At 39.7% G+C, this 12906-nt stretch overlaps 1 protein-coding gene across 1 annotated transcript in view; it reads right to left on the reverse strand.

Moving 5' to 3' along the window:
• The window catches only part of VPS13B (vacuolar protein sorting 13 homolog B), an 843188-nt gene that overhangs the window by 148885 nt on the left and 681397 nt on the right, over positions 1–12906 (reverse strand). Inside the window, exons 37-39 of the mRNA XM_063451210.1 lie at positions 5645–5847; positions 4583–4793; positions 1500–1684 (exon numbers count right to left, since the gene is read on the reverse strand). Of these exons, the coding sequence (XP_063307280.1) occupies positions 1500–1684; positions 4583–4793; positions 5645–5847 (599 nt within the window). The remainder of the gene's footprint in view (positions 1–1499; positions 1685–4582; positions 4794–5644; positions 5848–12906) is intronic.

The raw sequence follows: 12906 nt of genomic DNA on the forward strand, positions 1-12906 counted from the left end.
AGGCATGTTACATGCCAATATGGGCTGAATGATTACACAATGATTTCCTAGCTACATTTATTATTTTTTTACAACAGAAACTTCACCAAGTACAGATATAATCTGTTAGCCCTTAAAGTGGAACTGTTGTCGTAAAATACATTTACAAACGATAAAAAAAAAGTATCTATATAATAACTACGATTTTTTTAAAAATGTTCCCTCCTACAGCTCACCTTTATCGTAATGAATTAAAGCACACAAAATAAGCAAGCAGGAAGATATAGTCATTTTACTACTAGGAAGTATTAAGATAGTCAAAGAGTTCTAAGCACACGAGTTGATGCTGAAACGTACTAAAACACGTAGAAAAAAAAAATAAAACGGTGCAAAGCATATAATTTTTTCTTACAATATTTTGAGTAATGTAAACTAATTATGGCGAAGATCCTCCTGACTCTTTTAAGAATTGTAATTGGCATGTAAAAGTGAAACCTGTATTAATTATTTTGACCAATGATTGTATAAGATATAAAAATAAACGTGAAATACATATTGTAAAGGTAAATTAATGTAATTGTTACAGACACTTGGGGCAAAACTCTACACAGTCGTCAGGGGAGCTAAAGCCAATAGCAGGAATATTAATTTGGCTGAAGTTTTAAAATTCCACCATACTTTTCGGTTAGGTCATTGAATTCGTTTTCAGAACCGGGGCAGTGCTACCTGACACTGTTCAGTGATAATCACAAGTGGCGGACAGGCTGTGCAAATTCTCCATCAATCAGGAGGGAGGCCAGAGATATAATGATCTTCTTTCTACGAATATTAACTGGCGTAGCTATCAATGCAACGCGGCTCGTGTCACTTTCAGATCACACTTTTATTACAATACTGGGAAAACTCAATGCTGCTGAAATTAAAACATAAACCCAATGGATGAAATCAAGAAGTATGTAAGTTTTTAGTAGTTCTATATTCCATTAAAAAAAAAAATTAAGCGTAGGCCATATAAGGAGAGTATGGGGGAAGGTTAGCACATTAACTACATAGTTAACAAACACATTTAAGCATTCACTATTGTTACTGAGAAAGTAATCTATGAAGAGGAACAATTCTAGTAACGGTGTGTACTCTGCATTACCGGAAAGTGACACTAGGTACCTTAATGTAAAATGAATTCTGAAACATTTAAAGAGAAAAAGGTTGGGCTATTTCATACATTTCTATACTGCCCAGTGGAAGTGGATGTGTCACCGTTCTGTAACACACTGTTGAGTCTCACTAGCCATAAACTGTGGCAACATTGTAAAAGTGTTGCAATCTCCGTGGAAATCAATGGAATTAGCAGGTTTCCATGGTAACCACTGCACTTTTAGGCCTTTAACGCACCTTTTCCTAAGCGATACTTTTGTAAATCTCTTCCATTGAAGTTACCAAGGTGAACACCGATAGAACATGCTAGTTCTGATGTCTCAGCATTAAGTAAAATATTATAAGGCACTTTTACTCTGACATACCTGAAGAACATCTCCCAGGTCTGCAGTGCTGATATCTGGATCCTCTGTTGTATTGAATGGCACAGGTGTTATTCTTACAAGGGTCAGAACTCGAGGTTCTGGATATCTCCACAGCATCATCCCCGGGCTGTCCTCTGTCTCATTATAAAACACCACTTCATATGCATTGGGCAGTTTCTGTGCATCTGAGAAAATAATGCAAATTAGAGGAGGCGACAGACTAGTTCATAGACATGAAGTTCTAGTAAGGAAGAACCTAGGTTTAAAAGCCTGTAAGCAATGCACAATCTGCATACAAATAAATAAGAAATACAAATTACCCTGGTGATTGTGTATTAAATTTGTGTTACCTGTCAACATTTGTGTTACCGGAGATGAAAACCCAAACACCATTGGTGCAAAAAATTTAAATACAAAATAATATATAATAATCTAAAACAAACAAACAAACCAAAAATATATATATTAGGGATAGACCGATTATCGGTTTGGCCGATATTACCGACGATATTACGGATTTTGGCAAATATCGGTATCGGGCACTATTGATACCAATATTGCCGATAATGTCAGAGGCCAGCGCATTCACGGCCTGTGCGTCCATAAGGTGGAACACGCAGCCGCATTAGGGCGCACCGACGCCTTCTAGTGGGCTCCTCTTATTTCGTTAATCTTGGGGTCTTTTCTCCTCCCCATTCTACTGCCCCTCTCCTTTTGGAGCATTTTGGTTCCCCTTCTCCCTCTGGGTTCCATGTACCCTTCCTGGGCCCCAGTTTTCTCCTGCGCTGCATCCCCCCACCCCCTACGGGATCACGCAGGCTACACGGTCCAGCTACTGGAATCGCTGGGATTCGTGGTCAATCACGCCAAGTCGGCACTGGAACCCTCCCAAACGGTTTAGTTCCTAGGATTCTAAATAGACTTCCAACCACGAAGGTGACCTCCATCCGCAAGGAACTCTGCAAGGTCTTGCGCATGCCACCCATACTGCTTCGTCTGCTCGCAAGGATAGTAGGGCTCCTATCCTCCTTCATCCAGGCGATATTTACAGGCCCCCTACACTACCGAGCCATGCAACGACTCAATGCACGCTTCCTACGCCAGAATCTGACGTACGACCAACCGGTCCCGATGTCGGACGAGATACGGACGGAACTCCAATGCAAGCCTGGAATGGTCGAGCCATTTTCGGAACTTTGTGTTAGAGTCAGACGCCAGTTGCATAGGCTGGGGCACTACAGATGGCAAAGTCTCCATGGGAGGCGTCTGGAACTTTCCATGCACATCAACTGCCTGGAACTGCTAGCGGGCTCATTCGCACTCAGCAGTCTCACAAAGCGGAAGTCCAACTATTGCAGCTTTCTTCGGGTGGACAATGTGTCGGCAGTGCGATATATCAATCACCTCGGGGGCACGCGCTCACAAACGCTAGTGGAACTCACGAAGGAGATCTTCAATTCCTGCCTACCCCGCAACATAACCCTGATAGCAGAACACCTGCAGGGAGAATCGAACCTCACGGCAGATTGGTATTCACGTCACTGGAGGGATGGCAGCGACTGGAAATTGGACCCACGGATATTTGCGTCACTGAACGACCAGAGGGATCCATTCTCCCTTGATTTATTCACCTCTCGCACCAACTGCCAGACACAGGACTTATTCAGCTGGTTACTGGACCCAGAAAGCATTGCGGTGGATGCCTACTTACAGACTTGACCAACCTTGGTTCCTGGAACTTCTGGAATTGTCGTCCCCACCTCTTGCCTTCCGGCCCGACAATACTCCAGAATCCGATGGGACATCCGCATGCACTCCTCATAAAAGGTCACCTTCCACTGGTGGCCTGGACGCTTTCTGGGGTTCCTGGCACGTCGGAGACCTATTGCAGGACTCCAGTGACGTGAATACCAATATTTCCCCCCCTTGTATCTACTAGTTTCTTTATCTGTATCACTCACTGTATGGTTTATTCTATATAGGCCTGGTAAGTTTACATGTATACTACGATTCATTTGTTATGCTTCACTCTTCCGTTTTGGATTTGATGTGTATTTGGTTGGACATTGTTATGCACAGTTAGTTATGTTAGTGGGGTTGATTTTAGTTTGTATGGTATTGTTATGGACAGTCAGGGTATATGCTTCATGCAACCCATTCCGTAGACTAAAACTTTTTATACTCTCTTTCAGTATGATTGGACACGCCTGTTAAAGTGGACTGTATCCTGTCATTATTAAAATTAAGATTATTAGTACACTAAAGCCAACATATTCTTCAATTTATATAAATTTAAGAAGTAATATTAAAATAATGATATTATTATTTTTATAATTTTTATAGTTTTTTTGGCTAGAAATGTATGTCAGCAAGTAATGGCAAACACAATACTGTTAATAGATACAAGAGTTGAAGAACTTCCCTTCTTTACTCTTTTTAATCGTTGCCACTAGTCACGAGGTTGTATTTACAAAACTGGGGAATCGAGGAGAATGGACGAGGAAGGCACATTGTAGACCAAAATATTTTAGCAGGAAAAAGAGCATATTATTCCGGTTTAGATATATTGACCTAAAATGTGCCATTATCTTTTCACTTCTCCAAAATCCATGTCAAATAAACAAACCCCATCATATGACGTTCAGTGTGTGCCCCCTTTTACTGTATTCATGGTTAGTGCTTATTGGTACAACAGTGACATGTGAGAATCTGTACACAAATAAAGTAGGGCAGTCATTTATGGGGTACTTGCATTATTTTTTTTTTATTTTTTTCAGTGCCAAGACCATCACACATCATCTAGTGGAAGAGGAGATCTTATCACCTTGAACTCCCTTTCCTCAGTCCCGAAGTCTTCTTTTCTTCAATGTCAGACACATGAGGCTACCAGGTGCTGATTTGTCTTTGTAGTTAGACACATCTTGTGATTGTGTTGAAGTTTTTAGTAAAATTCCAATGCAATATACAGCTAACGCATCCCAAAAAACACGAAAGTGACAAAGCTACTTTCACAAATGGAATTAATCCAAGACAGACAGAAATATTAGGTAGAATGGATTCGTTAAAATTGATTTGTGTCTTACCAGCATCCTGTATGTACTGAAAGAGCCCAGTTCTCAAGTCATCAGAGCTATGTTCCGTTTTAGAGCTTTGAGGTTTGCCTGTTGCAGGAGGGACTGTTGACAAGGGCTGATCACTAGTCACTGGGCCCAGTCTGGAACTTTTCTTGAAGTATTCTTGGAGAAGCTCACTTAAAAGTGTTAAACAATTCAGGTTCTCCTGACCCCAGAAAACCTACAAAAATAAAGTTTTTGTAAAGGTATAAAGTGAGACAGCAAAATCTGGAACTGATCTAAACACAAGTTATTCATGTTGATCATATATTTTGTTTGGCAACAGCTCATCTATAGTTCATGGTAAAAGTTAAAACCAGAAGAGTTCTACTAAGAATAAGGAATTTGTTTCGGCTGTGTTAATGTTACGGATACTAATCGTTCTAATTATAAGAGACTAAAATGCAATGACACCTAATGTATATCACAAGTTTCATGTTTTGCATGGATAGCATACATTGCTTTGTAACAGCCTCTAAGCTCAATGACTGATAACCTGTGGACTCCTTTATCAATAGATGAAAAGTTACAGATGATATAGAGTTCTTGTCCTTCCTCGCATTTACACGTGCCAGTCAGCTAACAACCAGAATCGTGTTCATCCAATCAAGATCCCAAACCCATAGTGGAATTAATGCTTGGAGTGTCTGTTAGTTTTCCTGAGCTAAGATCTGCTTGATCTCTCTCAGTCAATGAGTGGTGGAGAGGTGCCAGGTCGACCCCGGGCAAGGAGTCAAAACATTAAGAAAATAGAGTGATATCTTATATCGTGGAGGGGGGCATCAGACCACTGCATCACCGTAACTACTATAGCACACTGTAGTGGTTATGGTGCTTAGAGGTTACCTTTAAAATTCTAGGGATCAGCCTAGGGTTCAAAACACCAGTGGAATTGCACTTTAATACCATGCAAACTTCTATTCTTGAGCGTTGATTTGACTAATCTTTCCTGTATAGATATTAATATAAATCCCACAATATTCATTACGAGGGAAAGGAGATGAAAGTAGTAACACAGAGCTGTTCACTCACCTGCATAACTCCGCACTGGAAATCGACAAGTATTTTAGGAATGGAGAGCTTGGGGCTGGGGTTTCCGCTGTGTTTACACCAGTTGGCTTCTAGATTAACAGAGCCAGAGACGGGGCCTAGCAGATTCCTCAGTCTTTCTTTAAGGCTTGTTTTTAGAAGGAAATCATTAATTTGCAGGGTAAATGATGCACTGGTAATGGTGTCTAGGGAAACAAAAAAAACAGAGCTTTGTCAAATTTGTGCTCAGTTGTATCAGATATAAGGTCTAAATGTACAGAGAGCTAAATATTATATTGCTCCACGGTCACCCCTTCATAAAACCTTAGCCTCGTCTGCATTGAATTAATGATAAATTTTTACCCCGTTCAGCGGCAACATACCTCTACCTACCCGTGCAAGTGTTGAGATATCTGTAAATTTGTTTAAAATAAAGTACATATTTTAGTACACTGGCATACTCTTACAATAATAATTTTAGAACAGATAATTTAATATTTGAATTGAATGTTTCTACATAAAGAGGTGATCAATGGATTTACTGTATTTTTGCATTTCTGATTGAAATGCAAATCAAATAAATATATGCTTAGTAATTAAAATAACCCTCAGTATCTCCATCATGATGCTTTAATCCACATTTTAAGAATTCAGATTGGGACAATAAGAAATTAAGATTAGTTCAGACTGACAATACTAAAACGTTTCGAGAACTTTGCATTTTATGTCTACCGTATGTAGGCCATCCCATACCATATGTGTACAAAACGCACAGTAATACATATACATAATACACAAACTCTCTATCTATATAAATATATTGTTATAAATATACTTAATAACCAAATAAGAAATCTTTATTTACCCTTGATACAGATTGAACTTTATAGTGTCATATATTGAATTGCACAGAGCTCTGCAAGACTGGCCTGCTCACTGACCTAATGAAATAAGATAACTTGAAATAACACGGAGAGACAATAGCCTTAGGAGAGGCACAGGCAGAACACAGATGTTTCCACTTTTAAAATGTATAGCAAAAATTAGGCAATAGAAGGAGATCAGAGAAAGGCAACAATATATGCTCAATTTCCCAGCTGTGGCAAATACATTTAAAACACCACCCGTTAAAAAGCAGCGTCATAATATCCACAATGAATTGGGTGTATGCCCGCAGCATCATTACACCACCACAAAATAAAAAAATAAAAATATCTGGTTTAAAAAAGTTAGCTGGAAGCCCATTGTTTAAATTTAAATATATAGAAATCTCTCCTTTCTACAATTGTAACCCTACAAACTGCAATCTCTACAGCCCCTATACACACACACATACACTCGACAGACCGCAAAGGCACAAACACACTACATTCCCAAACAGACCCATTTCCACAGACACAGTAAAGGATGCTTACTGGATGTCAGTCAGGTGTCAACATCCGCCGGCGCAGCCATCACTCATGCAGATGCAGTGCCATATCCAACTGCTGGCTGCCGGTGCCCACCACACTGACGGCTCTCCCGTGTGCTCTTGCTCCCTGCCCTGAAGTCACATGTAGCATTGAGGGACCAATGAGGCTGAAAGGAAGTGGAGCAATGCGGCACAGGACCTGGTGGGCAGCAGGACCAACAGAGACAAAAGAGGGAGTTCTATATAGGTTGATTCCAGTGCCCCCCAAAACTCCCCCAAGCACAAAAAAACTGAGACCTGACAGAAGAAGGAAATGGCTTCCAGAAGTATGAGGCAACCTACCACATTCAGTCCACAATCAACGTATTAATAAGTGTAAAATGGCTAGCATGTAGTGAGTGACACTGAACATGTGTGTGTGCCACCGAGCTTGTCTGTAGTGAGCTTTTACATGTCAGTAAACTTGTGTCTGTATGCTTCAGTGAACTTGCCTTTAGTGAACAATGAGTTTTGAATGTGTCAGAGAGCTTGTGCGTATATGTTTGTGCCAGTGAGCTTGTGTCTGACATTGTATATCACAATGTCCCACCTAAATGGGTGGGACATTGTGATGTTACACCAAGGTTTAAGCATACAGGGGTTTGGTTCAGGTCACAGCATGGGTGGTGCGCGTGGGGCACCAACTTTTGCTTAGTGGGGGCAACAATCCTTGCATCAGCCCTGCTTGTGCCTGCTGGTAAGAAGGGAAGGACACTGAGGGAATTGTTCCCATTAATCGTAGAGTGAGCACATTATTAGAAGCAATGTCTAATCTGTTATCATAAGTCGCATTATAAAACGCAAGCATGTTTTCATTGGGGGTATACCTACTAAATTATGATTTTTAATTTGCCCGTTTTTTGGAAGTTGAGTGTCCTTTTAACTTTTCAGCTTTTGTTAACTCTTTCCATTAAGTCACAAAATATCTTCTGGGTATACTCTTGTTTTATAATGGCTTTTCACCATGTATGAGGTTTTCTGCAGTTTTACTCTGCCCAATCCCCCCCAAGGTGTAGAACACACACCGACACTTTCATCTATAAAATTTGAAGGAAAGACTGTGTCTATTTTGGAGCTTGTCACGTGTGGTTCACAGACCCGGACGTGGGTTACGTTTGGATACCATGGAGGATACGCTGCATGTATTTACTCTTTTTATTTGCCGTTTTCTTGTTTTCTCTCCTCTATGGGCATAGTATTTGTAACCAGGGAATACTCATGGCATAATAGGTTATCCTATATATATATATATACATTCTAGAATTCCTAGCATTAATATGATCATAGAATGATTCATGTCTTGTGTGTATGAAGTTAATGATATAGTGTGCATTATTGATCTGATTTATGTATATATTGTAATATTTCACATTTGATATTTGTTTCTTTTACAATGCCTTTTTAAATTGCCTTTTCATCAATTAGGAATTTCTACTAATTAGCAGTAATTGATTGATTGATTTCTTAGTTGTTAGTGTTTGTTATATAAGCACATTTTGCACCATGTGGTGTCAGCTTGAAAAAGACCTTTCCGGTCGAAACGTTGCGTTGCATTCTGTCATAATAAATCTGCCTGCGGCTTGAAGTTGGAGTGCCTATGAGTTTTTTCTTCTTGGATTATTGTACTGGGATTGCTGGTCCTGCTCTGGAGCACCCTTGGCCGTTGGGACTGAGTGCGGTTCTCATCACTTACTCAACTCGTTCCATTAAGTCACAAAATATCTTCTGGGTATACTCTTGTTTTATAATGGCTTTTCACCATGTATGAGGTTTTCTGCAGTATTACTCTGCCCAATCCCCCCCAAGGTGTAGAACACACACCGACACTTTCATCTATAAAATTTGAAGCAAAGACTGTGTCTATTTTGGAGCTTGTCCCAAAGATTTGTCTCACTGATAATTGGGTAAATAAGACATTGTCACTGTATTGAAAAGACGGAAGGTCTGCCAAATTCAATGTTGCTGTTCATGTTTTTGCAGTTTACAAAAAAAAGGTTACTAATAACTTCATACAAGCCCACTGTAGTGGTTATGGAGTGAGGAGTATCTCTGCACCATTGATAATGTGGCAAACCATGGGTCCAAGCCTCATCCGCCTATCTCACCAGCCAATCAGTGGCTAAAACGATCACCGGATCACTCTCAGCCAATGAATGACCCTCAGTGTATAGAAATATACACAGAATTCACATTAGCAGGACTGGAACAGTTCTTTAGTCCTAGGTTATTGAAGCCTTTAAAGACACTGCCAGCACACCTCCAGCAACAAAGGGGTTAAACTCTATATGTGCAGTGGTGCAGTGTTTCAGTGCTGCACATACAGACTCCAAGCACCACCACCACTTCAAAACATTGAAGTGATCATGGTGCTTGGAGTAACACTTTAACGAGACATGGATGCTGTTTCAGGACAGAGGCAAATAGCAGTGTGGATCTCTACATTTATATATAAAGACCTAATAAATACATATTTGTTAAATATAAAGGAAAACTAAACATAATATAAAAATCTGTTGATGTTATGGCTCCTGTTTATATTATGGAAACTGTAAAATAAAGTAGGGGTATAAATTTAATGCAGGGATCCATGTATGTGTTATTTTCTGTGTTACATACAGCCTTCTGTTTTACATACCATGATGGTTTAAGGATGGGATGCCCTTCCAACCACTGGGAGCAGAAGATTTAAGTCCCTAGATGGAATTAGGGCACGAGTATGAGCAATACGGATCACCTGCACCCTATTCTAGATCATCAGATAACCACAGGCTACACGGGGGTACAGTCGCCCTGGCACTCAGAAGCCCAGAATCAGGAGCTATTGCTTGTTCTTTGTGGGACTCCAACTTCTACTGTGATTGAACTCCAGCCCATAAGTATTAACAATGGATCTAACTTTTAACTAGCATTGGAGATATAGTATGATTTAGTTCAGACCAACCCCACTTACTGTAGTGTAAGGAACGTTGAAGGGTTCTGCGGACCTTTTCATTGGTCTGAATGCACAGCACTTCAGTGATATGTGAAACCGATAGAAAGTGTGATAAGCCGCCTGTACATGCCATCTGGACGGAACATATTTTGTACAATGTTTACCAGTGATCAAAACCTGATGTAATGACTATTTTCAAGGATTTGTGGCCCTTTATACATGAGAACAGTTATATTAGGCGTAAAAGCATTGTTTGGCATGAGTGAGCCTCTTCGCTAACTATATACACTCCCTGAGGCAAAATCATTTAAACACAGTAAAAGAAAAAAAATGTCTCTTGAAATAGAGACAATGAACAAAATCGCATTTTCCATAAAAATGCAGCTGAATGCCAAAAGCTGGAGCCAGCTGAGTTAAAGCTGCAGATTTCTAAATATTCTAATCTAAAAGTCTTCACTCCCTTACACTGCTGTCAACCTAACACCATCATCACTGACTTTGGCTGTCTACCGGTTATAGAAAATAATTCCCAATAGGCTGGCTGGCTGGCTGGCTGGCTGAGCTTCATGAGGGCTCAAGTCCTCAGAAGCTGGAGTTAGATCTCAATAACCTTTTAATGACAACTTCCTTGATGAGATCTCTCCTTACATTTACATGTGTTGCTCTTCCGACCTTCATCTCTTCCGGATTCAGGGGTGTGTGATGTGAATAAGCCGAGTAACACTAGATGCACCATTACACATCCAATGGGAAATAACAAAAAGAATGTGGGCAATTACTTCAAATTCCTCAATATATTTATAAAATTCTACATGGTGGCTGGGATCATATGCTTCTAATGAACCAGGTAAAAAAACAGCAGCTAAACAAACTCACTTTGCATTATTGTTCATATGTCTAAAAGCAGCCTTTTCCACCCAGATAAATAGATTTTCTGCACTGAACTTCGCTAGCATGAACAAGAGAGCAGCTACATTAACCATAAGAGGACTGCATAGGAACCTGGGTCACTAAGGAGACACTGGGCAAAGCTTGGTCACATTCCCCATTCTATATTTGTAAAGAAGGATTGGGGAGGTTTGTAATCTGCATATGGCACTGTGGGATCTTTATTGGCTCGGTTTTATTCTGAATATATTAAGGCTGAATGGAATAGCAATTGCTGCTGCCCAATAGGGTTTTTGGGGGGCTTTTGTACTTTTTTTGTGCTTTAGTAAAAGTCTTGTTAACGAGCTGCATCCAACATCCAAACTACTGTGTCTTTTTAAGCTCTAAAGAAGAACATGGGCCAGAGGTGTCAGTATAACCGAAAGGCGCTTTCTTCTGGGTACTAAGGTGGAGGATACCTGGTGGTTTAATGTGGCCTTAGTAATCCAAGTTCCAGTCTCTTAAAGGGGCTGAACAGTAAGATTCGAATTGCAGGAGATTTTAGGCTAGTCTTTATGACTTCCAGGCAATGTCTAAACAGTGCTCAGACAAGAGGTACACAGAAGTTATATTTCTGAACCCTCAGGAGTGTTTACTATGCCAGGCACTGTCAAGTGGCACACATGGGCATTGTGCAGTCATCAAGGAGATTGGCTACCTTTCAATTCTAGACCATCAAAGCCATGGTCAATTACAACAATATCTGAGATGAAAAGGGTATATGGAAAATTACTGGGGGAACCAAATGATTCTCGAGGAAACATTACAATGGGATTGTGCCACCCCTGCGCATTTCACAGGAGCGGTCACTGCAAAGGACTAAAAATCCTAAAAGTTCAAATGTTCACATTTATTCTACAGCTTTAAACAGTTGCAAAATTTTGCCAAAACAGCAGAACTGGAAACTTTTTCTAACTTAATTTTGGTTTATATTTAGGAACTTTTAGCTATGAGCTCCAAAGAATCTAATAGTGCAATATTTTCACTTTACATACCTGCTGAGTACCATGTATAGAGCAAGTATTGTGAAAATGTGATAAGCGGAGCATTTAGTGAGGACATTCCATTGCTTTCTAAGGTGATTGCTCTCCTTTACAAATTTGGCTTTAGAATTATTTCCCATTTTGTTAGATGTTTTTTCAAAGAATATCCTGTCTGCTTGGGAACCTCCAATTTAGCTGCAATCTCAGATACAACAATACTACTAAGCAAGGGAGCCCCTTTTGATGTGAACGTTGAGATTCTTATACAGTTCCTTTTCTGCTTTATAACATACATGGGGACTAAGGTGCGTATATTTATTATATACTGCTAATAATAATCATACCCTCTACACGGACTTCTTCAGGACTGATGAAATCTCAGTAATTATACAGCTTGCTATTAGGGTTGCTAAGGAAAAACATTTAATCTTGGTTACATTCCATCGGGAGAAAACTGTGCGTTTCCCCCCAAAACCCACCCTTTTTATATTTTTATACAAAACTAACATTTTATAAACTAGTAACCTAAAGGAAAATAATCCGTCTCAGCTGTTCTTTCCTTCCTGCTGTTTATTTTGGAACGGCCACATGAAAGACACTGGATTACAGAAACACGGACACTAATATCACGGAAAACAGCAGGATGCAACCTGTTTAAAACGTGGAGTAAAGTCATTTCTTGGGACTAATTATTAGGAGAAAGGACCAAGAATATTTGGTAATGTGTTCATGCATGCAGTCCATTCATATTTTCCGGCTAATTTTTACAACATGTTGGCCAAACTGGATTCGAAGTAATATGATTTGCAATAATCTGAAACGTTTTCCAAGTCAGATGGCTTCTCGAAACCATGTGTAAATCCTCTCACACTGCTCTTAGGACGTTAAAAAGAGATTTAGAAGAAATGCATATTTATGGGATAACGACTTCTGAATTAATTATTAAACAACTTAAAAAAAAAACAACAACATT

This window comes from Pelobates fuscus, chromosome 4 (assembly GCF_036172605.1).
Source record: "Pelobates fuscus isolate aPelFus1 chromosome 4, aPelFus1.pri, whole genome shotgun sequence".
Taxonomy (NCBI): Eukaryota; Metazoa; Chordata; class Amphibia; order Anura; family Pelobatidae; genus Pelobates; species Pelobates fuscus.